Source organism: Salarias fasciatus (genome assembly GCF_902148845.1).
Source record: "Salarias fasciatus chromosome 23 unlocalized genomic scaffold, fSalaFa1.1 super_scaffold_20, whole genome shotgun sequence".
Lineage (NCBI taxonomy): Eukaryota > Metazoa > Chordata > Actinopteri > Blenniiformes > Blenniidae > Salarias > Salarias fasciatus.
Genome location: NW_021941230.1, coordinates 102,551 through 129,941, shown reverse-complemented (window position 1 = coordinate 129,941; position 27,391 = coordinate 102,551). Strand labels below are relative to the sequence as shown.

Here is a 27,391-nt window from a genome sequence, read left to right as displayed (position 1 = left end):
TTTTTCCTGTTTCAGTCTGTGAATCAGATTTTTTTTTCACTTCAAAGCTAGAAAAAAAGAAAAAAACGGCATGGCTTTCAGGGTTTGTGGCGTTTCCATGGAAACTGATGTCATTGTCCGAAGCTTCCTGGTTGAGGTCATGTGACCATGAGGTTTTTAAGCCCCGCCCACCCCGGCTAAATGTCCTGTGGAGTTTTTAAGTTTTAAACTTTGTTTCAAAAGAACAAGTTGTTTCTGTCGCAGTGGCTGTGTCTGTGTGTGTGTGTGTGTGTGTGTGTGTGTGTGTGTGTGTGTGTGTGTGTGTGTGTGTGTGTCCTTCCCGTTGCTGAAACCTCTCATAAAGCTGTCAATACGGTGTTTCAAATGAACTGGTTTCCTTGTTAACTGGTGACCGGCTCCCTTTAGCATTTCCTGCTTTTCCAGTTGTTTCTATTGTCCAAATTAAGAAATTACATTTACATTTCAAAAAGTAAAAAAAAAAAGAAAATGATCATTTAATGGCAAAAAAAACATAATATTTACAACCCAAAAATTGATATTTAATGGCTAAAGTTTATGGTATTATTACAGTTGGAAAAAAAAAAAAAAAATATATATATATATATATATATATAAAATATAAAAAAATATATGACCACTATATATATATATATATATATATATATATATATATATATATATATATATATATATATGTATATATATATATATACATATATACATATATATTCAGTGGCCAAAAAAATAATTTTTAGAGGCCAATGTTCCAATGAGAACAGACAGTAGCCAGGAGGACTTCCTGGCACCAGAGTGACGTCACTGTGTCTAAAAGATGGGCGGAGCTAATGTGACATAATCATAGACTGTATATAAAATATGTGCGGAGCTAACATGACATCATCTATAGACTGCATATCAACAATGGGCGGAGCTAACGTAATGTCATCTATTGACTGTATATATAAAAGATGGGCGGAGCTAATGTGATGTCATCTATAGACTGTATGTAAAAGCTGGGCGGAGCTAACGTGACTTCATCCCCAGACTGTATATAAAAGATGGGCGGAGCTAACATCGAATTACTGAAACGTGACTTTATTGAAACCCCTCCGCCTGTAGTTTGGTGTAAACGGGGATTACTGATCCTTTATTGACCCGGACAGCCGGTCGTCGGCGGTACAGTCAGAGAAACTACAGTGTCACATGCAGACGGAAATGTTACAACACATTAGAATGAAAATCCAACAGTATTAGTTTAGAAAAAAAAACAACAACAATAAACAACAACAAGGAGCCTCCCTTTGAGTGAATCTCTTAGTGCAAATTAATCTCTCTGATGTTCAGATTCAAACTACAGACCCCAGACCAGAAGCTCACATCTTGAAGCTACTCCACCCTGACAGCTGGCTAACTCATCGACTCATCACCTGTGGCCACTAAGTGTTTATTTATGACTGATAAACATGTTTCAGAGAACTGAATATCAACTAATGGCCAATGAATATACAATTAGCAGCATATTAATATTAATTTTTGTCCAATGAATATTAATTAGTTTCTCCAAAATGTAAATTAGCAGCCAATTCATATATATCTCTGGCCAGTGAAAATTAATCTGTAGCCACTAAATATTAGTGACCAATAGATATTAATTGGCGACCACTAAATATGAATGTAATGAATATTAATTTTTCTCCAATAAATATTAATTTGTGGCCACAAATCAATCAGAGGCCAATGCTTATTAATTAGTGTTTTATCAATATTATTTATAGATCCCAAAATACGCTAGGACTCGTGTATTTCAATTAGTGGCTACCAAATGTCAATTAGTGTTAATGCACATTAATTGATGACACAAAAATATGAATTATTTACTAATGAATATTTATGAATGACCACAAATTATTGATGATGAACTTTGGTAACTACTAAACATTAATTTGTAGCAAATAAATATTCATGTGTGACCACTTAATATTAATTTATGCCCAATTAATATTAATTAGTGACCTCTAAACATCAATTAGCAGCCAATTAATATTAATTAATGGCCACTGAATAGTAATATAACTGCCAATGAATATTTGGTAACCCAAACTATTCATTTCTGGGCAATGAATATTAATGAATGGTCACGAAATATTGATTCCTGGCGATGCATATCGATTAGTGACCACTAAATATGCTAATTTGAGGCAAATACATATATATTTGTGGCTAATAAACACATTTTTGGCTCCAAAATAATTTGGCCAGTGAATATTAACAATGTATATTAATCAGTGGCTACTAAAACAATATTTAGTGTCCATTACATATATATTTCAGGTCCATACATGGTAAATATTGGTCACTAAATATGAATTAGAAGTCAGTGAATATTGATTTGTCACCACTAAAAATTTAATTTTAGTCAGTTAAATATTATTAGGGGCCAGTGAATATTACTGTAAACTTTGGCAAACACTTATTGACAAATAAATATAAATGTAGGAAATGATTTGTGTCCAAAATATGCAAATTAGAAAATGAATATTCATGAAACCAGACGTGAGTTTCTCCACACAAACAAACCCAGAAAGTTAAAAAAAAAAAAAAAAAAAAAGAACAATTCATGCACAAATCATAAGTCCGTTCAGAGGCTCTCTGGAGAACGTTCCATTGGTCAGGAACCAGGAAGTGATGTCATCGCTCAGGAGGGCTGGAGGAACTTGGCCCCGATGAGCATCAGCATGCTGCCCATGATGTAGAAGCCCAGAGGAACGCTGCTGAAGATGCTGGCTTCTCCTGCGGGGAACCACAGAACGTCACACTCCACGCCAAACATTAGCAACTACTGGTCAAAAGCTTCAATGTAATGTCCTTAAATTAATATTTATTGGTCAAAAATGAGTATTTAGTGGTTAAACAAATATTTACTAGTCAAAAATCAATATTTGTTTTTGAAAAATCAATATTTAGTGGTCTAAAATGAATATTTAGTCATCAGAAATGAATATTTACTGGTGAAAATTTAAAACTTATTGGTCAAAAATCTGTATTTAATGGGGAAGAATAAATATTTAGTGGTGAGAAATAATGTTACTGGCTAATAATTACTAAAACTTAATAATATTTGATTAAAGACCAATATCTAGTATTTCTTACAACAAAAATAATTATTTATTTTATGTTTTTGCATATATTTATTTTTTTCACAAAAAACTATTTTTAAAAATAAACATTTTTTTAAAGTACATAATATTTTTGAGGAATGATTAATATTTAATGACAAAATTAATTTTTTAACCAATAATTATCATATAGTGGCCAATATTTAATATTTTTTTTACGAATTAAAAAGTATTTATGTTTTATTTGTTTATTTAATATTTAATATTGTTTTAATTAATAATTAAAAAGTAGTTATGTTTTATTTGTTTTTTAATATTTAATATTGCTTTGCACTAATAATTAAAAAGCATTTATGTTTGTTTTGTATATGTTTAATTTTTTTTACTAATAATTCAAAAGTATTTGTTTTATTGGTTTTTATAACATTTAATATCGATTTTTAATAATTAAAAAGTACTTATTTTTATTTGTTTCTTCAAATATTTAATATCATTTTTTACTAATAATTAAAAATTATTTATTATGTTTTATTTATTTTTATAATATTTAATATGCTTTTTAAACTAATAATTAAAAAGTACTTACGTTGGTTTGTTTTTATATCATTTAATTTTTTTACAAACAATTAAAAAGTATGTATCATGTTTAATTTGTTTTTATATTTAAGATTGTTTTTTTACTAATAAGTAAAAAGTATTTACTATTTTTATAACATTTAATATAGTTTTTTATTAATAATTAAGTATTTTTTTAATATTTAATATTTTTTTATTAATAATTAAAAAGTGTTTGTTTTTATATTATGTATTTTTTTTACTAATAATTAAAAATTATTTATTATGTTTTATTTGTTTTTTATATTTAATATGGTTGTTTAAACTAACTTTTTAAACGGATTTGGAGGTGCTGATCCTCATTCCTGTGGCTTCACACTTGGCTGCGAACCGCCCCAGTGCATGCTGTAGGTCCTGGTTCGATGAAGCCAACAGGACAACATCATCTGCAAAAAGCAGAGATGAAATCCTGTGGTTCCTGAACCGGACCCCTCCGGCCCCTGGCTGCACCTAGAAATTCTGTCCATGAAAATTATAAACAGAACCGGTGACAAAGGGCAGCCCTGCCGGAGTCCAACATGCACCGGGAACAGGTCCGACTGACTGCCGGCAATGTGGACCAGACTCCTACTCCAGTCATACAAAGACCGGACGGCCCTTAACAAGGGGCCCCGGACTCCATATTCCCAGAGCACCGCCCATAAGGAGCCACGAGGGACGCGGTCGAATGCCTTTGTCAAGTCCACAAAACACCTGTGGACTGGTTGGGCAAACTCCCACGAGTCCTCGAGCACCCTATGGAGGGTATAGAGCTGGTCCAGTGTTCCAAGACCAGGACGAAAACCGCATTGTTCCTCCTGGATCCGAGGTTCGACTATCGGTCGGATCCTCCTCTCCAGTACCCTGAAATAGACTTTCCCAGGGAGGCTGAGGAGTGTGATCCCCCTATAGTTGGAGCACACCCTCCGGTCCCCCTTTTTAAACAGGGGGACCACCACCCCCGGTCTGCCAATCCAGAGGCTAGTCTCTGTATCCGGGGGTCGGGTCGCCGGGCACCCTGCCGTCGGCTGCCACCCAATCCACACTGCACCCGGCCCCTGCGGTTCCCTCGGTGGGTGGTGGGTCCACCGGAGGGTCGGCCCACGTCGTCCCTTCGGGCTGAGCCCGGCCGGACCCCGCGGGCAAAGGCCCGGCCACCAGGCGCTCGCTTACAAGCCCATATCCCAGGCCTGGCTCCAGGGTGGGGCCCCGGCTGCGCCATGCCGGGCCACGTCACAACCTTGGTTGTATTCTTTCTCATAAGGGCTTTCGAACTGCTCTCAGTTTGGCCCGTCACCCAGGACCTGTTTGCCACGTGAGACCCTACTAGGGGACATAAAGCCCCCCCGGCAACATAGCTCCTAGGATCATGCGGGCTCTCAAACTCCCCCACCACGATAAGGTGGCAGGTCAGGGGGGAGATTATTTTTGAGCAATGATTAATGGCAAAATTAATTTTTTAACCAATAATTATAATTTTGTGGCCAATATTTAATATTGTTTTTTTTTTACTAGTAATTAAAAAAGTATTTAGTATGTTTTTTTTATAATATTCAATATTGTTTTTCTACTAATAATTAAAAGGTATGTATTATGTTCTATTTGTTTTTTAAATAATATTTAATATTCTTTTTTACTAATAATTAAAAAGTATTATGTTTTATTTATTTTTTATATTTAATATTGTTTTTACTAATAATTAAAAACTATTATGTTTTTGTGTTTTTTTATAAAATGTAATATACTTTTTTACTAATAATCAAAAAGTATTTGTTTTATTTGCTTTTAAAATATTTAATGTTTTTTTCTAATAATTAAAAAATATTTGTGTTATTTGTTTTTATAATTTTTAATATTGTTTTTTTTACTAACAATTAAAAAGTATTTACTATGTATTATTTTTTTTATTATATTTAATTTTTTTTTCTAATAATTAAAAAGTATTTGTTTTTTTTATTTAATTTAAAAAAAAAATCTGTTCAGTTTTTAATTAAAATCAATATTTTTGGACCAATAATTAAAAGTTTATGGTATTTATGATCCACAGATGTGTGTGTGTGTGTGTGTGTGTGTGTGTGTGTGTGTGTGTGTGTGTTCTCCAGGTTCTCCCACCGTTCCCGTTGCTCAGCGGTTCCGTCGTCTCCCAGTTCATGGACTTCTGGACGGCTTTCTTCCAGCGGGCGTACCGGAGCTCGCTCTCTGCACACACATCCAAACACACACTTTAACACAGTGTGTATATGGTGTGTGTAGTGTGCGGTGTGTCTGCTCACCCTCAGGGTTGATCTGGGGCTCAAACTTGTCGCAGGTGGCTTCATTCAGGTCCTCAGACCGGAGGCTCCAGACGGAGACGCCCTCCGCCGCTCCTGCTGCCATGGCGGCGCCCAGAGCCGTGGTCTCCGGCATGGAGGGCTTCACTGGAACCCGGAGAACGTCAGGAGAACCCGGAGAACGTCAGGAGAACGTCAGGAGAACCCGGAGAACGTCAGGAGAACGTCAGGAGCACCAGGAGAACGACATGAGAACGTTATACATTAAACCTGGAGCTGGTGTTCTGTATGAACTGGTCTCCCTGTTAATCGGTGCCCAGCTCCCTGCTGCAGCAGCTCTCAGAGCTGCCACCACCAGGAAGTGGGTCACCAGTTAACACGGACACCACTTCATCTGAAACACCGTGTTGAGGCTTTCTCAGTTTCAATATCTTCTTTTTTTGACTCAGCTTCAAACTAACTTCATTCCACTGAATTTAACACAAAAATCCAGCTTTTTTCTTCACTTCCTGTTTTCTTTTGTCGCTTCATAACCAGCGATTTGATTGGTCGAGAGAGAACTCCTCTAAGGCGGCCTCTGATTGGCTCATTTCTCTCTTTGATATTTGATCCAGAAGAGATTTAAATTACAGGAGAGTAAAAAATTGAGAAAAATAGACAAAAAGTTGTTTTTTTATATATATATATATATATATATATATTTTAAATATTTTAAAGCAAATTTAAGAAGTAAAAAAAAATTATAAATTTATTCAATTTATTGAAATTTTCTTTACTCGATATTGCTAGTGTGAAAATGTAAAAGGTTCTATTTTCTAAAATGCGCGCAGGCTGGCAGGTCTGCTGCTTTTGGAAAACGCTCCATCTCCAAGAAAATGAAGAAAACGCAGCTTTTTGAAAAACTCTCCATTTCTTAAGACATGAGGGAAAATGAAACTTTTTAAAGCTACTGAAACTCTGTGTGGAAGACGGGGAAGAGCAACTTTTTTTTAAAATGCTCAAAATTGATCTCCAAGGCAATGGGAAAGTGCAACTATTTAGAAAAAGCTGTCTGAGGAAAAATGCAAGTTTTTTTAAAAGAATCTCCAAGGAAATGGGAGAGTGCAACTTTTTGAAAATGCTCGACTGTCTCCATGCCAACAGTGGAAAGCACAACTTTTTAGAAAAAGTTGTCTCTAATAAAAAAAATTTTTTTTTTTTGAAAATACTGAAACTTAATCTGCATCTAAACGGAGTGAAAACACAACTTTTTGAAAACAGTCAGTGCCTGTTTCCATGGAAACAGGATTCTGTTATCTCCATGGAAACTGACATCGTTTTCAAAACGTCACTTTGCAAACTTTTTCATACGCTTTGTGAAACTTTTCCTGACAATAAAACTCAGCTAGTGTCCCTGTTGCCGTGGAAACCGGGCTCTCTCTCTCTCTGTCTGTCTCACCGACGGGGATGCAGAGGATGTCGGCCTGCAGCTGCATCAGCAGCCGGTTGGACGTCATGCCGCCGTCCACCTGCAGCTGGCTCAGCGGGATGCCACTGTCCTGGTTCATGGCGTCCAGGATCTGCACGAGAACCCGGAGAACCGTGAGAACGTCGCCCGAAAACGAGGAGGAGAACGAGGAGGAGAACCACCGGAGAACCGAACCGACCTCTCGGGTCTGGAAGCACACGGCCTCCAGGGCGGCGAACGCCACGTGGTTCTTGTTGGTGAACTGGGTCAGGCCGCAGATTATCCTAGAACACGGAGAACGTGAGGGAGGGGGGTTCTGGGGGGGGGGTTCTAGAAGAGGAGGGGGGGTTCTCACCCTCTGGCGCTGGGTTCCCAGTACGGAGCGTAGAGGCCGGAGAACGCCGGGACGAAGTAACAGCCGTACGAGGTTCCGACAGAGGCGGCACACTGCTCTGGAGGGAGGGGGAGGGGCGTCAGTGTGGCTGGGACAGATATTGGTACCGATACCAGGGGAGCTCTTTAGCTATTGCAGGTCTGAAGTACTGATACCAGTACTGATATCAGTAATAACCTCTTTTTACTTAAGATACCACATACCAGTGCCGATACCACTACTAAACTTCAGCTACTATAGGTGCAAAGTACCCATACCACAGCCGATCCCGAGACAGGGATTTAGCAACTAGAGGAGCCAAGTACCGATACTAGTACCAATACCAGAACAGACCTTTAGCTAGTAAAGGTACCAGGTACCGATACCAGAACAGACCTTTAGCTAGGAAAGGTACCAGGTACCGATACCAGAACAGACCTTTAACTAGTAAAGGTACCCATACCACAGCCGATACCGAGACAGGGATTTAGCAACTAGAGGAGCCAAGTACCGATACTAGTACCAATACCAGAACAGACCTTTAGCTAGTAAAGGTACCAGGTACCGATACCAGAACAGACCTTTAGCTAGTAAAGGTACCAGGTACCGATACCAGAACAGACCTTTAACTAGTAAAGGTACCCATACCACAGCCGATACCGAGACAGGGATTTAGCAACTAGAGGAGCCAAGTACCGATACTAGTACCAATACCAGAACAGACTTTTAGCTAGTAAAGGTACCAGGTACCAATACCAGAACAGACTTTTAGCTAGTAAAGGTACCAGGTACCGATACCAGAACAGACCTTTAGCTAGTAAAGGCACCAGGTACCGATACCAGGACAGACCGCTACTGCAGGTAAAAAGTAATGATACCAGTAGCAATACCAGGACTGACCTCCTGCTACTACAGATATCAAATACAGATACCAGGACCGATACCAGAACTAACCTTTAGATACTTGACGATACCAAGTACCAATACTAGTTGTGAACTTGACCTATGTGCCAATACCTAGTATCAAAACCAATACTAATCTTTACCAGCATGCTTATACTAAGCATCGATACTGTGTACCGATATCAGTGCTTATTAAGCATCACTAAGCCCAACATGCACACACAGCAGTATCGGCCCCGGTATCGGTACAGACCGAGTTCTTCGGAGGAGCCGATGATTCCCAGGTTGTCCTGCAGCCAGCGCACCACGGCTCCGGCGATGGCCACCGAGCCCTGGTGGGGGGGAGGGGGGGAGAACCGGGAGAACCGTCAGGAGGTTCCACTAGAACCCTGAGGAGGGTTCAGGGGTCAAAGGTCGCTGCGGTACCTCCAGAGCGTAGCAGGCCGGCTTGTCCCGGCCCAGCTTGTAGGCCACCGTGGTGAGGAGGCCGTGGTCCGACATCACCGGCTGGAGGGGAGAGGGGGGGCGTTACCATGGCAACGGGTCAGAGAGAGGGACCATGTTGCCACGGCAACATTCTGACAACAATGGCTATGTTTCCTCTTGTTACCATGACGACGGAGCATTTAAAAAAGTTGTAAAATCACAGGACTCTGAGCACTGTTGTCATGGAAACACATTTGATTGTTGTGTGTTGTCACTCGTTGCCATGGAAACATGGCCTCAGGGGAAGACATGACATCATCATTCGTTTACCTTGGATCCGGTGTTCCTGAGGAGGAAACAGCCGGTTCCGTACCTGGAAAACACCCAGACAGCAGTCAGACACAACCAGACATCTGGAACGATACTGACACCGATATCAGTATAAAACAAGTTTCTGTTGTGAAAACATCTGAGAACCAGGACTGACCCAGAAAAAAATTATAGAATGCTGATCAACTTAATGCAACGAGAAGCAAACAAACACAACGGAACTAGAGGGAGAAATATCGGCTGCTGGTATCGGACCAGTCTGACTGAGCAGATACTGATACTGACATGCTTTTAGAAAATGACTGATACCATACTGATACTGATTTTGGACCAATACTTAGAAGTTGAAAAACAGCTGATGGCAATAAGGATGCTGACACATCAATATGGAGAGCGTCACAGATACAGATGTCGATACCAATGGAGATGCTGCTATGGAAACGGTTTCCAATGCAGACGGATGCCAATACCACTGATGCTTATACAGATACTGATGCTGATACCAGTACTTTTGCTGACACCACTGACAGCAATACGGATAGTGATAACAATACACATACTGATGTGATATCAATACCAATATCAATACTGATGCCAATACTGATACAGATATTGATGCCAACATGAATATGGATGCTGATACCAATACGGATACTGATGCTGGTACTGATATTGATGTCTATACAGGATATTGATACTGACGCTGAAACTGTTACAGATACTGACACCAACAGAGATGCCGATACCAATACGGATACTGATGCTGATACTGATGTCTATACAGGATATTGATACTGACGCTGATACAGATACTGACACCAACAGAGATGCCGATACCAATACCGACGCTCAAACGAATTTTAATGTCGATACCAAGATAGATACCGATGCTAATTATTGCATTATATAGCATTAGCCTACACCTAGCGGCCCAGCCGGACAGCATCGTTACAGTGGCGGGAGACTTTAATCGCTCCAACCTGAAGTCTGCGCTGCCCAAATTCCACAAATATGCGAACTTCCCCACAAGAGAGACAAATACTGTGGATCAGGTCTACTGCAGCGTCCCACAGGCCTGCAGAGGCAGACCACTGCCTCAGCTGGTCTCTCTGACCACATGTCTCTGGCCCTGATCCCAGCATACAAGACACTTGACTGCAGAGAGAAACCAACCTCACAGACAGTCAAAGTGTGGACAGAGGAGGCCACTTCAGACTAGGGGTGGGCGATATGGCAAAAATATCAGATCACGATTTTTTAAAATCATTTGATCTGCTATTCTATTTTTTATTCTATTCTATATTCTATTGATTCTTCCAGACTAATTTGCAAGTTCGACAATTTTTTCCCCCAATGTTAAACATATAAAACGTATAAAATGTATTTAAACATGTGAAATCCTAAAAGAAAAAAAATATATAATTTAACCCAAAGAAACTGGCTTTGATTTAAATAGTAGTGTTTTTTCTAATCAAAATGTGCAATGAACCCAAACATAAAAAGTAATGAACAGCAATAGAGTGAACTTTTGTAACACACAAACTAAACGCACCAAATAGCCTTTTAGCACAGTTTTAATGGGAACCATGTCTTTAGCAAGCTAATAAGTAACGGCTTCAGTTACTTCTTTCTAGGGGGAGTCAACGTTTACAATTTTTTTATATATGTGTAACCGGGACTTCTAACCGACGTGGAACCGATCACACGTGACTTCATAGATTTATTTTTTTCTACTGCAGTTGCGCTATATGACCACTAGAGGGCTCTGTCTCCATTGAAATACAGCCCCTCATCATCCCATTAAATCAAAGACGTTCCACTAGTTATCAGACTAAAGGTTCGTTTCAGCTGTTAACTTGATGGTATGTTCACTAAGTGTCTTTTCACATTTCTGTGATTTGTTGTATATAAAATCCCTCATGCTAGCTTGTGAACTGCTAGCGGTAGCTCGCTAGCTAGCATTAGCATCGGTGCTAGCTTCAGCGTCTCTCCCTCCAGCTTGTCGGGGTGTTTCTATGGCGACTGATCTCTTGTAGATCCCGTACTGCTGCTGTAAACCAGCTCTGCCTGACACAGCCTCCACCCAGCAGCAGCTCCAGCTGGAGAAGCTGTCGCACCGCGCTCCGCTCGTTGTTAGCTGCCTTCGCGTCCCCGAGTCAACTTGAAAGCAAGCCCTGCAGGACTGCTTCGACACCACAGACTGGGAGGTTTTTGCTGAGGGGTCAGACCTGGAAGGAAACACATCAGCTGTGCTGAAGCACATCAACTTCTGCGCTGAGTGTGTGACACAGACAAAGACCGTTAAAGTGCTGCCCAATCAAAAGCTGTGGCTCAACAGGGACCTGGCGGCCCTGCTCAGAGCACGCCACTCAGCTTTCAGATCTGGGGACCAGCAGGCCTACACGACCTGAGGAGGGCCATCAGAGAAATATTTCACTGTTCATCCTGTTGACTAACAAGTTTTTATACTGACAATAAAGATCTTTCTATCTGTTGATGCTGACACCGATACCGGAGCCGATACTTCCTCCACTCACGTGTTCTTGGCCTGCCCGTCCTGGAAGCACATCTGTCCCACCAGCGCCGCAGACTGGTCTCCCAGACACTGAGAGGTCAGAGGTCAGAGGGGTCAGAGGTCAGGGGTGTCGGGTTACAGCGGTGCAGACTGTGCGGCGGTTGACGGACTCACCCCGGAGATGGGGATCCCGGACAGAGCCCCGGATTTCTGAAACAGTCAAAGAACGAAGACGTGAGCTGGTGAGGTGAGCACGGGTCAAAGGTCAAAGGTCACCCTGGCGTCAGAGGGAAAGGTCGTCACCCGGAGCCCCGACATCGGAAACACTGAATCCTGATCAAAAAGTTCTACTGAAAATACGGACACTTGGATTTTGTGAAAAAAATGTGGAAATATTGCTGCGAGCAGCATCGATCGGGACCCCGCCCACCATCTAGTGTTGTCAAAGGGCTTTTATTTTGAAGGAATTTAGGGCTTTCACTTCAAAAAGATAGTACATGCTGTCATGAACACTGGTTAAACTGTAATGTTCCATTTAGGGCTGTCGCGGTAAACCGGTATTGACGATAATCGTGGTATTAAAAAAAGGAAATTTCAATATCGTGTTCAAAATGCGCCTATGATAATATCGTAAAGAGGATCTAGTGCCACTTGAAACGTGTTGAAGTGTATTTTCAAAATCCGCTCCTGTTCTTCCGCCCTGCCTCGCCTCCCTCCTGCAGCACCCCAGCGTCTCCCCCTCCCCTCGCATATAAACACAGCAGCAGTGGTAGCGGCACAGCTCCGAGCTAGCGGGGCTCCCAGTTAGCGAGCGTCACGAGTGAACTAAACATGTCGGCGGTGGCCGACAACGACAGCGAGACGCTCTATCCTAACCCGAAAAAAGTGTGTTTAGCAACACTGACTGCACGTTGAAGCTCGCCGGGTAGTAGTCGGGCCCCATTAGGTAGGTTCAAGACGTGTCATTGTAATGTGTCCGGGCGGTTTCAAGTTGTGTCGCTGATATCCGCCGTCTTCTCCGCCGGCCCCCTTCGAGCAACTAACCGGTGAGTATTCGGAAAAGGGCCCCATGCGAGGGATTTTCGACACGTTGTCGTTGCAGCGTCTAGTGTAGCGCCTTCAATTTGTCATTGAAATTGACTGATGTTAGCCGTCCCTCTGGACCCCCTTCAGCTCGGGGCCCCCTTCAGCTCGGGGCCCGAGCCAGTAGCGGTGCCTCTGGCTGGAGAGAAGCAGCTGCTGCTCATTCCGCCTCGGATTTAAACAAACAAACAAAAATCCTCAGCAGTGTGGTGGTGGTACAGGATTTCACCCCAACAGGGCCCGTGGGTTTTCATAACCCACCAACCCTACGTAAATGACGCCTCTGCTGTGGATCCTCTGTTAATCAGTTCATCACATTTTAATTAGTTGAGTGTAACTACACTTTTGGTATGCAGTTGTACAGTTACTGTTCTCATATTGTTTCAACACATCATTTGACAGGTATTCTCAATTTAATTCATCTGGGAAAAGAAAGAAAACAAACAAAAATAAAATTAAAGATGAATCTGAATGTTTGTACCATTATTAGTTGATGATTGGGTGATTGAGGTCAGGTGGGGGGGGGGGGGGGGGGGGGGGGGGGGGGTTTAGGGGCACAATGGGGTATTTTCACAGCTTCACTACTTCCTGAAAATAGCTGTGCACATTCATTTCCTGTCTTGCATTATTGGCCAAACTGATTAATCCAGGTGTGTGTGGTTTAGACTGCTGCAACAAGACACACCTGGATTAATCATGTTGGCCAATAATGCAAGACAGGAAATGAATGTGCACAGTTAATTTCAGGAAGTAGTGGAGCTGTGAAAATGGCCCATTCAGAGACACTGAGAAAAAGAGAATTCAGGGTGACTGTATTATATCTACATTGATAAAAAGCAAAGCTTCCAAGTCTTTCTCCATGTTCTACTTTATCTGTGGCTCATAATATTCAATATTTAAAAAATATTCACCAATATTTATTTATTTGTTCATTCATTTGTTTTTAATATTTATCATTTAATAAATATTCACTAATATTTATTTATTTATTTGATATTTATTATTTAATAAACATTCATCAATATGTATTTATTTATTCATGTATTTATTCATTTGTTTAATATTTAATAAATATTCAATTATATTTATTAACTTTTCATTGGTGTAATATTTAACATCTAATAAATTTTCACTAACACTTATTTTTTCATTTGTTTAAAATTTCATATTGATTAAATATTCAATAATATCTATTTTTTAATTTGTTTAACTTTTTTTTAATAAATGTTCACTAATATTTATTTTTTACTGAATAAATATTGACTCCTAAATGCGACTCTGAGGATTCTGTCGATTCTGACTGATGACCATATTTGTTTCCAGATGTTGAAGCTCCGCCCCCTAAGTCCACATCTGTCTGTGAAGACGTCTGATGGAGAACCGGTGGAGGTTCTCGATAAGAGAACCTGGCGTTATCTAGAGCGGTTCTAGATAACAGAAGCGGTTCTAGAAAGCAGGCTGTCATCCAGAACCTGCTTTGTAGAAGCGGTTCTAGATCAGAGGAGGGGTGGGGAACGCGGAGAACGTGGAGAACGTGCGGGCCACCACAGAAGCAGTGAGGGAACGTCTGGGAGGAGCAGTGCATGATGGGAGAACGTTCTCACTTACCAGACTAGAACTGATTTTCTGAGCAAAGAGAGAGAGAGGAGAGAGAGAACACGGCAGGAGAACGTCTGAGAGAACGTTCAGAACAGCCTGGGTTCGACACGGTTCTAGACAGTTCTACAGGATTCCAGATGGCTGGAAAGGGTTCCAGAAGTTCTAGATGGTTCAAAAGGAGTCTCGATGTTCAAAAGGGTTCTAGACTGTTCTAGAGGGTTCTCTCTGTTTAAAGGGTTCTAGACAGTTGGAAAGAATTCTGGACATTCTAAAGGGTTCTAGACTGTTTTAAAGGGTTCTCAATTGTCTAAAGGGTTCCAGACTGTCCTAGTTCTAGATGTTGTGGAGGGTTCTAGATTTTCCAAAGATTTCTAAGTTCTAAAGGGTTTTAGGACATTTTGTATATGTTCTTACGGTTTCTAGGTTTTTTCAAAGATTTCCAAAGGGTTCTAGGCGGTTTTGAAGGGTTTTCAATGTTGTTAAGTGTTCTACATGTTCTCAAGGTCTCTAAACGATTCTAGATGGCTTTAAGGGGTTCTAGACAGTCGTAAAGGGTTCTAGACATTCTAAAAGGTTTTAGACATTCTAAAATGTTCTCGATGTTTTAAGACTTCCCAAGGGTTCTGGATGATGTTAAAGAGTTCTCAATGTTGTTGAGTGTTCTAGATGGTTCTTAAGGGTTTGAGGTAGTTCTAGATGATTTTAAACAGTTCTAGACAGTTGCAAAGGGTTCTAGACATAAAATGTTCTCGATGTTCCAATAGGTTCTACATGTTGTAAAGGGTTCTAGATGAGTTCTCATTGTTCTAAAGGGTTCTAGGTGGTTCGTAATGGTTGTAGATTCTAGACAGTTCTGAAGGGTTCTAGACATTCTAATAGGTTCTAGATGTTCTAAGAATTACTAAAGGTTCTAGATGGTCTAAAGGGTTCTTGATTTTCCAAAGGGTTCTACACTGTTCTAGATCTAGATGTTCCAAAGATTTCTCGAGGTTCTATAGAGTTCTAGACAGTTCTAAAAAGTTCTAGACAGTTGTAAAGGGGTCTAGATGTTCTAAAAGGTTCTAGATCTTTTAAGAATTCCAAAGGGTTCTATGCAGTTTTAAAGAGTTCTCAATGTTGCAAAGTGTTCTAGATGGTTCTTAAGGGTTCTAGACAGTTGCAAATGGTTCTAGATATAAAAGGTTCTAGATGTTCTGACAGGTTCTACATGTTGTAAAGGGTTCTAGACGGTTTTAAAGGGTTCTCAATGCTCTAAAGGGTTCTAGGTGGTTCGTAATGGTTGTAGATTCTAGATGCTTTTAAAGGGTTCTAGACAGTTCTGAAGAGTTCTAGATTTTCTAAAGGGTTCTGAAGTGTTCTGAGGGGTTCTAGAGGGTTCTCACCATGAGGCCGTAGATCTCTGAAGAGCTCCTCACTCGAGGCAGGATCTCCATGGGAACGCCGAAGTACCTGGTGGGAGGGGCAAGCTGTGGATGACATCATCACTTTGCTTCCATATATGGTCATGAGAGTCACATGACCCCAGAGTGACTCAGCAGAAAAACTAAACTCTTCTCTCTGGGAGAAAACTGCTCTGAAATGTCACAATTTTTGGCCAAATGTTGGAAATAAATATGAATTCTGACAGGAAAATCTGTCGTCTTTCAGTCTGTGAGCTTTTTAAAAGTGTCAGAGTTTTAGTTTTGACACCAGAGGCGTCAATTTGTGAAAAGCACGAGATTTTTCCCATCCGGCTCCATCATAACTGACAGAAAAATGGCAGAGAAGAGCAGAGTGCACACCTTCTCTCTTTTGAGAAAACAGACATTTAATTTGAAATTTACCCCACATATGTTACATCATTGTGTTCAGAAGAAACTTGGGATTCCTCCCATGTGCTCGGTTTGTTGATAGGAGTCACGATTTAGTCACAATTGCCACTTGTTCAAGGTGATTTTTTTCATATTTTTCCCAGTAGCGGATGAGCTTCGGAGCAAGGCAGGATTTGGGAATTGAAATTTGCCGGCTATTAAAATATACACCGTGTGACATATTTAACAGTTCTTCTAGATGTTTGTGGAGGAACTTCTCCTGTTTCATGCGGTGGTACTCCGACGTCTCTACGACAAACGGTCTCGGAGGAAATGATGTTTTTGCGAGGTGTGATTGATTTTTTTTCCCATGTGTTGTCAGATAAATCCACTAAAAATACTCACAACATTAAGACAATTTTTTTTTGCATATTTCAAGATAAAAGTATCTTAAGAAACAGAGCAAGAACAAGAGGAAACTGGCTTGATTTTAGAAAACTTTTGCTGAAATACAAACATAAATCAAGTAAATTCAGACATTTTCACTCAAATCAAGTTTTAAATTTTGCTTTGTAAGATTCTACACTGCAAAAAATCTAAATCTTACCAAGTTCATTTGTCTTGTTTTCAGTCAAAATTAAGATCAATTTCAGAGAGTGAGAGTTAAATTATTATATAAAGATTAAAATTTGATTATTTCGATAATTTTAAGACTGCTCTTCTTTACTGATATCTTGTATTTCGGCGACAATTTTTTTTGTTCTTGTTTGTCGTTTTTATTCAACAATTATTGAACATTTTCTTACATTTCTACACCAATACTTTTATTTTGACACTTGTTTTCTTCCAAATGTCTCATTTTTGTAGCCATAAGTCTCAACTCATTAAATAAACTCACATAAATCCATAAATTTAGAATTTATACACTGCAAAAACTCAAAATTGATTGGTCCTGTTCATCTCACTTGATCTTGGATCAATTTAAGACAGAGAGGTTTAATGCTTGATTTAAAATTCTTATATCAAGATTAAAATTTGATTATTTCATTAGCTTTAACAGTTATTTTCTCTCATTTAGTGTTAATACCTTGTATTTAGGCGGCCATTTTTTACAGTGTATCTTCAAAGTTTGATTGACAGGAAGTCTGGCTGGATTTACAAACTGTGACCTGGGAGGTCAGGAGGTCAAGTAAGGAGAGAGAGGGCTGCCATCTTCCTCAGACTCCCAACATTTTCAAAAAGTGGCACTCCAGGTTTCACTGTCTAGCGTCGTTCAGGTGTTTTGTGTTGTGTCTGCCGTCGGTTGCCATGGAGACGGTTGCCATGGAGACGGGCGGTACCTGCAGAGCTCGGGGTCCCAGTTCAGGGTGTGGATGTTGAACAGCATGGTCCTGCTGGCGTTGGTCACGTCGGTGCAGTGGACGCCGCCGCATGCCCCGCCGGTCAGACACTGGACAGATGCCACGGCCGATATCAGCACAAGGAAGCATACAGATGAAGCCTGGACTGATACCGATACCGATATCAATGTCTGCATCACTAACACCATGTCAAAAATAACAAATATCACCGTTTTGAGTCGATATTGATGTTAAAAATGACTGATATCACATCGATGCTGAGACTGATACCACGACTGATGTCCGAACCGATACTGATATCGACGTCTGGGGCAATACTTCCATTGACGTCTGGACCAATATCGATAAAGTTTGACAGATACCGGATACCAACATGTGGAAGGACACCAACGTAAACATCTGGACTGATATCAGACTGATACCGATATTGACGTGTGGACCGATACTGGAATCAGCATCTGGACCGATACCAACATCAAGATCTTTACCGATATCTACGTATGTCTTGTACTGATACTGATATCGGTTGACATGTACCAAAGCTCACTGATATGAAAATGATACTGATAAGTTTATAAATGTTCAGTTTAAGAACGATACTGATTGATTCCAAATTTCTGAAACCAAATATTAAAAAATGACTGATATATTAAAAATGGCGATATCAGGCTGATGGAAGAAAGTTACCAATATGTGATGCTGATGCTCATGTGTTCAAAATGCCCGATATTGTACTGATACTGATGTTAAAAATGACCGATACTGAGACCGATACCCACATCAGAAACAATACCGTTATCGATGTCTGAACCGATACCGATACAGATGTCATGAATGATACAGAAATCTGGGCCGATGCTGCTAATATCGACCTCTGTACTGATAAAGAACCGATACTGCTGTTAAAAATGACTGATATCAGTGCTGTGAGCCAATACTGACGTCCAATACCGATATCAACAGCTGGATCAATACCAAGATGTTAAAAATGACAAATATCAATGTTTAGAACCGATACTGATGTTTAAAAACGACCGATATCAATATTGTGAACCTCATACTGATGTAAAAAAAAATCTGATATTGATGTTTAGAAGTATTATTTAGGTTAAAAATGGCCAATATCAATGTGTTTTGAACTGATACTGATGTAAAAAAGGACCAATATCAATGTTTAAACCAATACTGATGTTGAAAATTACCGATAACAATGTTTTGAACTGATATCAATGTCAAAAATGACCGATATCAAGTTCTGGACAGATACCACAGTTAAAACAATCACCGATATCGATGTATTGAACCGATACTGATGTTAAAAAACTTCTGATATCAATATGTAAAACTGACAGTGGTAAAAAAAATGGCAGATATCAATGTTTTGAACCGATACCAACGTCTCGACCAATATTAATATTAACACCTGGACCGATACGATGTCAATGTGTGGAACGATACTGATGCTAAAATTCACCGATATCACTGTTTAGACCAACAGCAGTATGATAATATGGCCCCGTACTGCATTAGCAGTCCCCCCTGCAGCAGCCAGGGGGCGCTGTGCTCCACTCACCCAGATGAGCCAGGAGTCCACGGTTCCAAACAGAGCCCGGTTCGATTCCACGGCCTCCCGGACCTCGGGGACGTTGTCCAGCAGCCAACGGAGCTTCACCGCACTGAAGTAGGTGCTGATGGGGAGGCCCGTCTTATGCTGGAGGGGGCGGGGCCAAGGGGGAGGAGGGGGCGGGGTTAAAGGACAGCTCAGTTAAAGCAGTGTGGCTGTAATTTGACACCAACTTTCAGACTGTTCGAGGAGGAATGAAGGAAAGAGTTGAGCTTTTGAGTGCAACATTTTAAAAAAATGTTGTCGAAGCATTTTTAAAAAGTTGCATTTTGCATCAGTTTCCATGGAGACGGGTCCAAACATTTTCAAAAAGTCGCTTCATTGAATATCATCATTTTTCATCCGTATATCAGTATTTACTGCTGATAAATGGATGAATATTATTGGTTCTGCTTTTTAAATCTAATTCAGATTAGATACAAAATAAAAGACCTGAAGTTAAAATGTCATTTTAAGTACTTTATTTTGAAAGAGACTGACTTTCATTGGTTTAAATCTCGCTTTAGCTCAAATATCTTTTACATGTAACATTTTATTGCAAAAAGTAAAACATTTTTTATCCAAAGCTCTTTATTGAAAGTTGTTTTTCACATTTTGATGCTAAAAGTAAAAAATATTTAATCTGATGCTTTTATTTTGGAAGACTTTTTACCATTTTAATGTTAAGTCAAACATTTATTTCAAAGCTCTTATTTTGATTTTTTTTTTCACATTTTAGTGGTAAAAGTAAAACACACTCAATCCAAAACTTATTGTGACAGACTTTTTTTTTATTTTGATATTAAAAGTAAAACATATTTAAACAATACCTTTTATTTTGAAAGTTTTTTTTTGCATTGTAATGTTAGAAGTAAAACATATTTAATCCAAAACTCTTCATTTGAAATATTTTTTTACGTTTTTATGCTAAAAGTAAAACACATTTAATCCAAACTTCTTATTTTGAAAGTTGTATCTTTTTTTGTTTTTGCATTTTAATATTAACAGTAAAATATACTGAATCCAAAGCTCTTATTTTCTGTTTTCTTTTGTTTGTTTGTTTTTGTTTTTGCATTTTAATGGTAAAAGCAAGCAATGTTTAATATGGAACTCTTATTTTGAAAGTTTTTTATATATTTTTTTCTTTCTTTATGTACTTTTTAAACAAAAAAGTGATTTATTGCTGTGTTTTTGTTTTTTTTTTTTTTTTCAAATTAAAAGACCTTTTAAACCCCCTGAAGCTGGTGCCAAATTACCTTGAGGTGGTTCTTGTTCCTCCCCGGAGTCTTGCTGATGAGCCGCTCCACGGTGGACTGAGTCCTCAGGTCCAGCCACACTGAGGGACACACGGAACAGAGCGTTGGGTCAGGTTCTCTGGAGAACGCTCCCCCTGGTGGTGGTGGGGGGGAGAACGTCCCGGTGGCGTACCGATGGCGTTGTAGAGCGGCTCGCCGGTCCGCCTGTCCCACACCAGCGTGGTCTCCCTCTGATTGGTCACTCCGATAGCTGTGGAGACAGAGGCGGTGAACGTAGAGAACGCGGTGAACGTAGAGAACGCGGAGAACGTGGAGAACGTGGAGAACGAGGAGAACGCGGAGAACGTGGAGAACGTGGAGAACGCGGAGAACGTGGAGAACGTGGAGAACGTGGAGAACGTGGAGAACGTGGAGGCGGGCGGTACCTTTGATGTTGGAGATGTCGATGTTGAGCTGGGTCAGCTTCTCGCAGGTCCGCTCCATACACTCGTACACCGACTGCAGGATCTCCCGGGGGTCCTCCTCCACCCACCTGGGGGGGTGGCAGCGTTTCCATGGCGACGGGGAGAGGGGAGATCCCCGTTTCCATGGAAATAGAGAGAGGAGAGAGCCCCATTTCAATGGTGATAAAGACAGGGGAGAGCCCCGTTTCCATGGAGACAAGGGGAGTGAGGAGAGCCCCGTTTCCATGGAGACAAGGGGAGTGAGGAGAGCCCCGTTTCCATGGAGACAGACAGAGGGGAGAGACGCATCGTTTCCAGGGCAATGGGGAGAAAGGAGATTCACCGTTTCCATGGAGACAGGGAGAGCGGCGACGGGATGGTTTCAGTAAAAAGTTTCTTGAAAGCGACCGTTTCCATGGAAACGATTCCTGTTCAGACGCTTTGTTTCAGGGAAGTCTGGCGTTCTGAAAATGACGCCCGTCTCCATGGCGGTCCACTCACCCCTCCTTAGGGAAGCTCTGTCTGATCTCCACCTGGTGGTGGCTCAGCAGCTCCGCCGTCTTGGAGTTGAACACCTGGAGAAGGAAACAACCGGACGTCAGGCTGCAGTCAGAAGCTTTACTGTACAGTCAGTCTATAGTCAGTCTACAGTCAGAAGCTCCAGTCGGTCTAGAGCATTACAGGATGAAACCCTGGAGCCACACGGTGGCACAGTGGTTAGTGTTTGTGCCTCACAGCAAGAAGGTCCTTGGTTCTAACACCGGCTGGGGCTCGGGGCCTTTCTGTGTGGAGGCTGCATGTTCCCTTGCCTGATAAACCAGCCCCGCCCACTCCTCATCCGTTTGGATTTTGGAGGTGAGCTCAGTCTGGGTCGGAGCCCATAGAAGGGGATTTCACTCGGTCGTGAAACGGCCGAGCCAATCAGCGTCGCCGCTTTTTGTTTTTCCAATTTTTTTTGGTGAATTCCGGCGGATAAACCGGAAGTGACGCTATCGCTGCGCGTAGCGGAGATGACGGACTTTAACTTTAACCATCGTCTGAAAGCTACGGAGCCCCTAAAGCAGGGGTGGGGAACCCTGGTCCTGGAGGGCCGCAGCCCTGCATGTTTTCCATGTCTCCCTGCTTCAACACAGCTGATTGCAATGAGGCTCGTTATCTGGCTTTCTGCTGGACTTGGCCATGAATCTTGATTCGATTCAGGTGTGTTGAAGCAGGGAGACATGGAAAACATGCAGGTTTGCGGCCCTCCAGGACCAGGGTTCCCCACCCCTGCCCTAAAGGGACATGGAGGGAAAAAAATAGTGTTGGGTGAAAAAAAAAAAGGATGAACTTTTGCGAGATCTCACAATGTTTTTTCCTGTTTTTTTTGTGATCTGTGTTCTAACTGTTCAGCCTGTGAACTCGCGCTCGATTAGTTTGGTCTCAGAGGCCGTGAAGAGATGAACTAACGCCGTCAGGTTTGTGTGTTTTCAGTATTTATTCTCTTAAAGTTATAATTACATTTTCTAATTCGTTTATGTCTGTTGTGAGAACATTTTAAGGCGTTTTGAGCGCTTTGTGGACACTCTTCGGAGGGTTCCATGCTTCATCAGTGAAGCTGCTTCACTCCGTCCTCCCAGCCTGCTCCTTGCTACCATCTGGTCTGTATCGATGCTGATCAATCAGGGACTCCAGAGCAGGATTCACTATTGTTAGTTATGGGATACAGCTGTTGTTCTTATGAGTTCGTTTGCAAGCTGAAATGTGGTCAAATAAAACTAGACAGACATATCTCTACAGTTACTCTGCATTCATTCATGTCTATGTGTAGAACTTAAGGACAGTTTTCTGGTCACTTGTTAACGATTTGTTTTCACATGTTAAAAAAGGGGAATTACAACACACTTGCTTGTGATATTAACCTGTTAGGAGACAGTCACTGGTTCACTCCTGTAGCTTTAATTAATAAACCAACATTAGGTTTGATGAGACAGGGCCAGTAGCAGGAGGAAAGAGGGAACAGGTTTTATCAAGATCAGCAGAGCCTCAGGACCACAGAACTGGAACAGCTTTGTTGTTTGCTGATTCAGTGAAAGGAAAACAAGAAAACAGTCACATTTAAGAGCTGATTCCCTCTGTTCTGTGTCCAGTCTTCATAGATGATGGGGCTAAACATGTCCCAGAAGTTTGCCACCATCACAGGGTCCTGGTCCTGGTCCTGGTCCTGGTCCACTCCAATGCAGATGCAGTGTGTTTTCTGTGTTGGAACTAAATAAGACCAAGACCAGGAACAGCTTGGCTCTGGTTGGAGTCCTGGAGCCCTGCTTCCAGTGGGAGTCCTTCCCCTCCCCAGCATCTGGGCCTCAAAGACCACGACTCAGTACAAGAATACTCAGAGTTTCAACATTTTGACTACAGCATCCTTTATCCACAACCTGAGACAGCCTTACAATACTACACTGCTAAATAATATTACATAGAAATTGAATAAGTTTTATTATTCCTTGCTCCTTTTCATTCCTTTTTGTTTGTATTCTGTTCTTTGTTTTTCAATTGATTTTTTAAATGTTTGAAATAAATTCCTTCTCTTATTCATACATGCAAATTACATTTTGTTGTCTATGGATTTGTTCTCTGCACACTGGAGTTGAGTGTAATCAAATGTAATTAAAAATAACTGCAGCGAAAAGATTTTTCTCTGGTCTGTGTAACAGTGTGATGTGATGAAATTACGCAACTGTTGTGTGTCAGATGTTTACTGTTGAATCTGTGTTGGTGTAACGTCACATCTGTCTGATAATGTACAAAGTCAAAGTGTGGAGAGCCAGGGACCAGGCCCCGGAGAGCCAGGGACCAGGCCCCAGAGAGCCAGGGACCAGGCCCCGGAGAGCCAGGGACCAGGCCCCAGAGAGCCAGGGACCAGACCCCGGAGAGCCAGGGACCAGGCCCCGGAGAGCCAGGTACCAGGCCCTGGAGAGCCAGGGACCAGGCCCCGGAGAGCCAGGTACCAGGCCCCGGAGAGCCAGGGACCAGGCCCCAGAGAGCCAGGGACCAGACCCCGGAGAGCCAGGGACCAGGCCCCGGAGAGCCAGGGACCAGGCCCCGGAGAGCCAGGGACCAGGGACCAGGCCCCGGAGAGCCAGGGACCAGGCCCTGGAGAACGGGACTCTGCCTGCAGGAGGACTGCAGAGGCTCAGACTTCACTGTCCAGAGAGGCTCCATTCATCACAGCTACATTTAGCTGAACTGAAGTGTGTGTTGTCACACACAGTGAAAGCTTCCAATTCAACAGTCTATTAAGATTACATTCTTTTTAAAGCTTCTTTTCACAATTAATGTTAATTGTTAACCTTTGAAATAAAATTACTGTGTAATAAATAATTTTCATAATGTATTCCATCCATGACAGTGACTGAGGATGCTAATATTATATTATATTATAGTCTTCATTTGGCGTGTTCTCCCTCCTTCCCTCTCTCCAAAACCTGCCTTCTTCAGCTCCTCTCGGCAGTCTCCATGTTTTAATACTCTGTGCTGTAAACTGTTTTCTTGTCTGTCACATCTGCTGATGGTCTGCCCGTCCTGCAGGGGGAGCTCTCCTCTGCTCACACTGAGCTTTCTTCCATTATTCCTGGTTGAGAGTTTTCTAGGGAGTTTTATCTCAATGGATGTGAGGGTACAAGGGCCGAGGATGTTGTTATGATGCTGTGTAAAGCGATTTCAGACAAATTATTTGTAAAAATGGGCTTCACAAATAAAATTGCCTGGCTTTGTTTCACCGTTAAGAGTTTAGTTTGATTGCATTTTCAATATAAGAGGTTTAAATGATCATTTCTGTGTGAGATAATAGGATAAATGTCTCTTTCTAAACTACACACACACACACACACACACACACACACAGATCATTTCATTAAGTATGTAATTTTGCTAAACTTTAAACTTAATGTTTGTCCCAGTAGAGTTGCCGTAACGAGCTGTCTCGCCGTAAATCATGCCGCGATGATGCGGGCACATGCGCCGAAGCGTCTGGTACGGATCGTGTTCCGGGTACGGATCAGGTACTGATACGGCCGACACCAAAATAAAAATCAATAAACTTCTCCCACGGGTGATGTGTGTGTTCCTCCATCTTTGTGTTTCTGTTTTACTTCTGGCTCATTGACGCTACTTAAAAAAAAAAAAAAAAACAATCTTTGCGAGATCTCGCAAAAGTTCATCTTTTTTTTCACCCATAAATATTTTTTTTCCCTCCATGTCCCTTTAGGGGCTCCGTAGAAAGCTGCAATCAGTAAAGTTCTAGCCAAAATACCAAGCATTACAACAATAAAGCAAGAGGAGGAGTCTGGCCTGGAGAGCTTCTAACAGGAAAAGACATTTTCGCGTGTCTTTGTGTGTAGAGAAGCTGGAGCTAATGAGCTAATGCTAACCCTTAGAGAAGCGAACGCATTTTGATGATGTATTTGTTTTGAAGCTCTGATTGGCTGAAGTGTGCTGTCAGTCAAAGGAGTAACCGACGCCCCCTGCAAGAAGTTTCTATGGGCTCCTATCCAGACTGAGCTTAACTCCACATCCAAATGAGGACGAGGAGTGAGCGGGTCTGGTTCACGAGGCTAGCATGTTCTCCCCGTGTGTGCGTGGGTTCTCTCCAGGTTCTCCAGCTTCCTCCCACGGTCCAAAAACACGCATGTCAGGTTAATTGGTCACCCTAAATTGGCCCTAGGTGTCAATGCGTGAGTGAATGGTTGTGTGTCTGTATATGTGTCAGCCCTGCGACAGACTGGCGACCTGTCCAGAGTGACCCCGCCTTCACCCACAGCAGGTAGGATCGGCTCCAGCCAACCGCAACCCCGAAAGGGAGAAGAGGTAGAAAATGAATGAATGAATGAATGAATGAATGAACATTGCAGCTTCTGACTGTTCCACAGAAAATAAAGGCAAGTCAGTCTGCAGTCGGAAGCTACAGTCAGTCCACAGTCTGAAACCAATGTCACATGCTGCAGTCAGTCTGCAGTCAGGCTACAAACAGAAGCTACAGTTGGTCTACCGTCGACAGCTACAGTCGGTCTGCAGTTAGATGCTACAGCCAGAAGCTACAGTCAGGCTACAGTCGAAAGCTACAGTCAGAAGCTACAGTCAGTCTGCAGTCAGGCTACAAACAGAAGCTCCAGTTGGTCTACCGTCGAAAGCTACAGTCGGTCTGCAGTTAGACGCTACAGCCAGAAGCTACAGTCAGTCTACGGTCGAAAGCTACGGTCAGGCTACAGCCAGAAGCTACAGTCAGGCTACAGTCGAAAGCTACAGTCAGAAGCTATAGTCAGTCTGCAGTCAGGCTACAAACAGAAGGTCCAGTTGGTCTACCGTCAAAAGCTACAGTCGGTCTGCAGTTAGACGCTACAGCCAGAAGCTACAGTCAGGCTACAGTCGAAAGCTACAGTCAGAAGCTACAGTCAGTCTGCAGTCAGGCTACAAACAGAAGCTACAGTCAGTCTACGGTCGAAAGCTACAGTCAGAAGCTACAGTCAGTCTGCAGTCAGGCTACAAACAGAAGCTACAGTCAGAAGCTACAGTTGGTCTACAGCCAAAAACTACAGTCAGTCTACAGTTAAACGCTACAGCCAGAAGCTGCAGTCAGTCTATAGTCAGGCTACAGTCTGAAGCTACAGTCGGTCTACAGGTTACAACACTGTAGCTTCTGACTGTTCCACAGGAAACAGCATGAAGACCCTGGTCTGGTTCTGAAGGGAAATACAACCTGGTCTAGTGCTAACACAGACCCTGATACGGTTCTAAAACAGAACCTGGTCCAGTTCTCATAGTAAACAGAACCCTGACTGTGTTCTCACATCAAACAGAACCCAGCCTGGTTCTGCTGATCTAGTTGTCCACACTGACCCACTTCCCTCAGCACATAGAGCCCCGGACCCCCCTCGACCACCCTCCCTGCCGCCCCCCCGCTGCTCCTACCAGGAACCGTGTGGAGCTGGTCCCCTGGTCGATGGCGGCCACCAGCGGGCCCAGCGTGATCCGGTTGGAGGACGCGGCCATGCCGCCGTTCATGAGCCCGGGACCGAGACCAAGACCAGAACCGGCACACCGGACCGGTAGCGACCGGAGCGGGGGTTCAGGGTTCACGGCTCAGCAAAGTCGAGCTGGGACCGGAGCATGCGTCGCGCGGTGATGACGTCACCACGATAGCGACATGAAGACCTGGCAGCGTTCCTGAAATAAACACAGAGGAGACCTGTGAATTATTATTGAATATTTTAGTAATAATAATAACAATGATGATGATGTAATGAA

The 27,391-nt window shown here is 42.0% G+C and overlaps 1 protein-coding gene across 2 annotated transcripts; it reads right to left on the bottom strand.

Annotated features, from left to right (window-relative positions):
• Positions 1-1,089: 1,089 nt before the first annotated feature.
• LOC115383794 (glycerol kinase-like) lies at positions 1,090-27,241 on the bottom strand. Of its 2 annotated transcripts, XM_030085989.1 has the most exons (20): positions 27,056-27,241; positions 21,611-21,684; positions 21,092-21,198; positions 20,839-20,916; positions 20,667-20,746; positions 19,381-19,518; positions 17,787-17,896; positions 16,039-16,105; positions 14,666-14,683; positions 12,149-12,184; positions 11,997-12,064; positions 9,460-9,502; positions 9,130-9,210; positions 8,957-9,035; positions 7,783-7,879; positions 7,627-7,711; positions 7,419-7,539; positions 5,984-6,127; positions 5,823-5,909; positions 1,090-2,790 (listed from the first exon to the last, which is right to left on the bottom strand). In XM_030085989.1, exons 1-20 carry the CDS (start codon positions 27,146-27,148, stop codon positions 2,696-2,698), a joined length of 1,701 nt encoding a protein of 566 aa, XP_029941849.1. In that variant the 5' UTR covers positions 27,149-27,241; the 3' UTR covers positions 1,090-2,695. The 2 variants fall into 2 exon arrangements, with proteins under 2 accessions (XP_029941849.1, XP_029941850.1); XM_030085990.1 differs by lacking the exon at positions 14,666-14,683.
• Between the last annotated feature and the right edge of the window lie 150 nt (positions 27,242-27,391).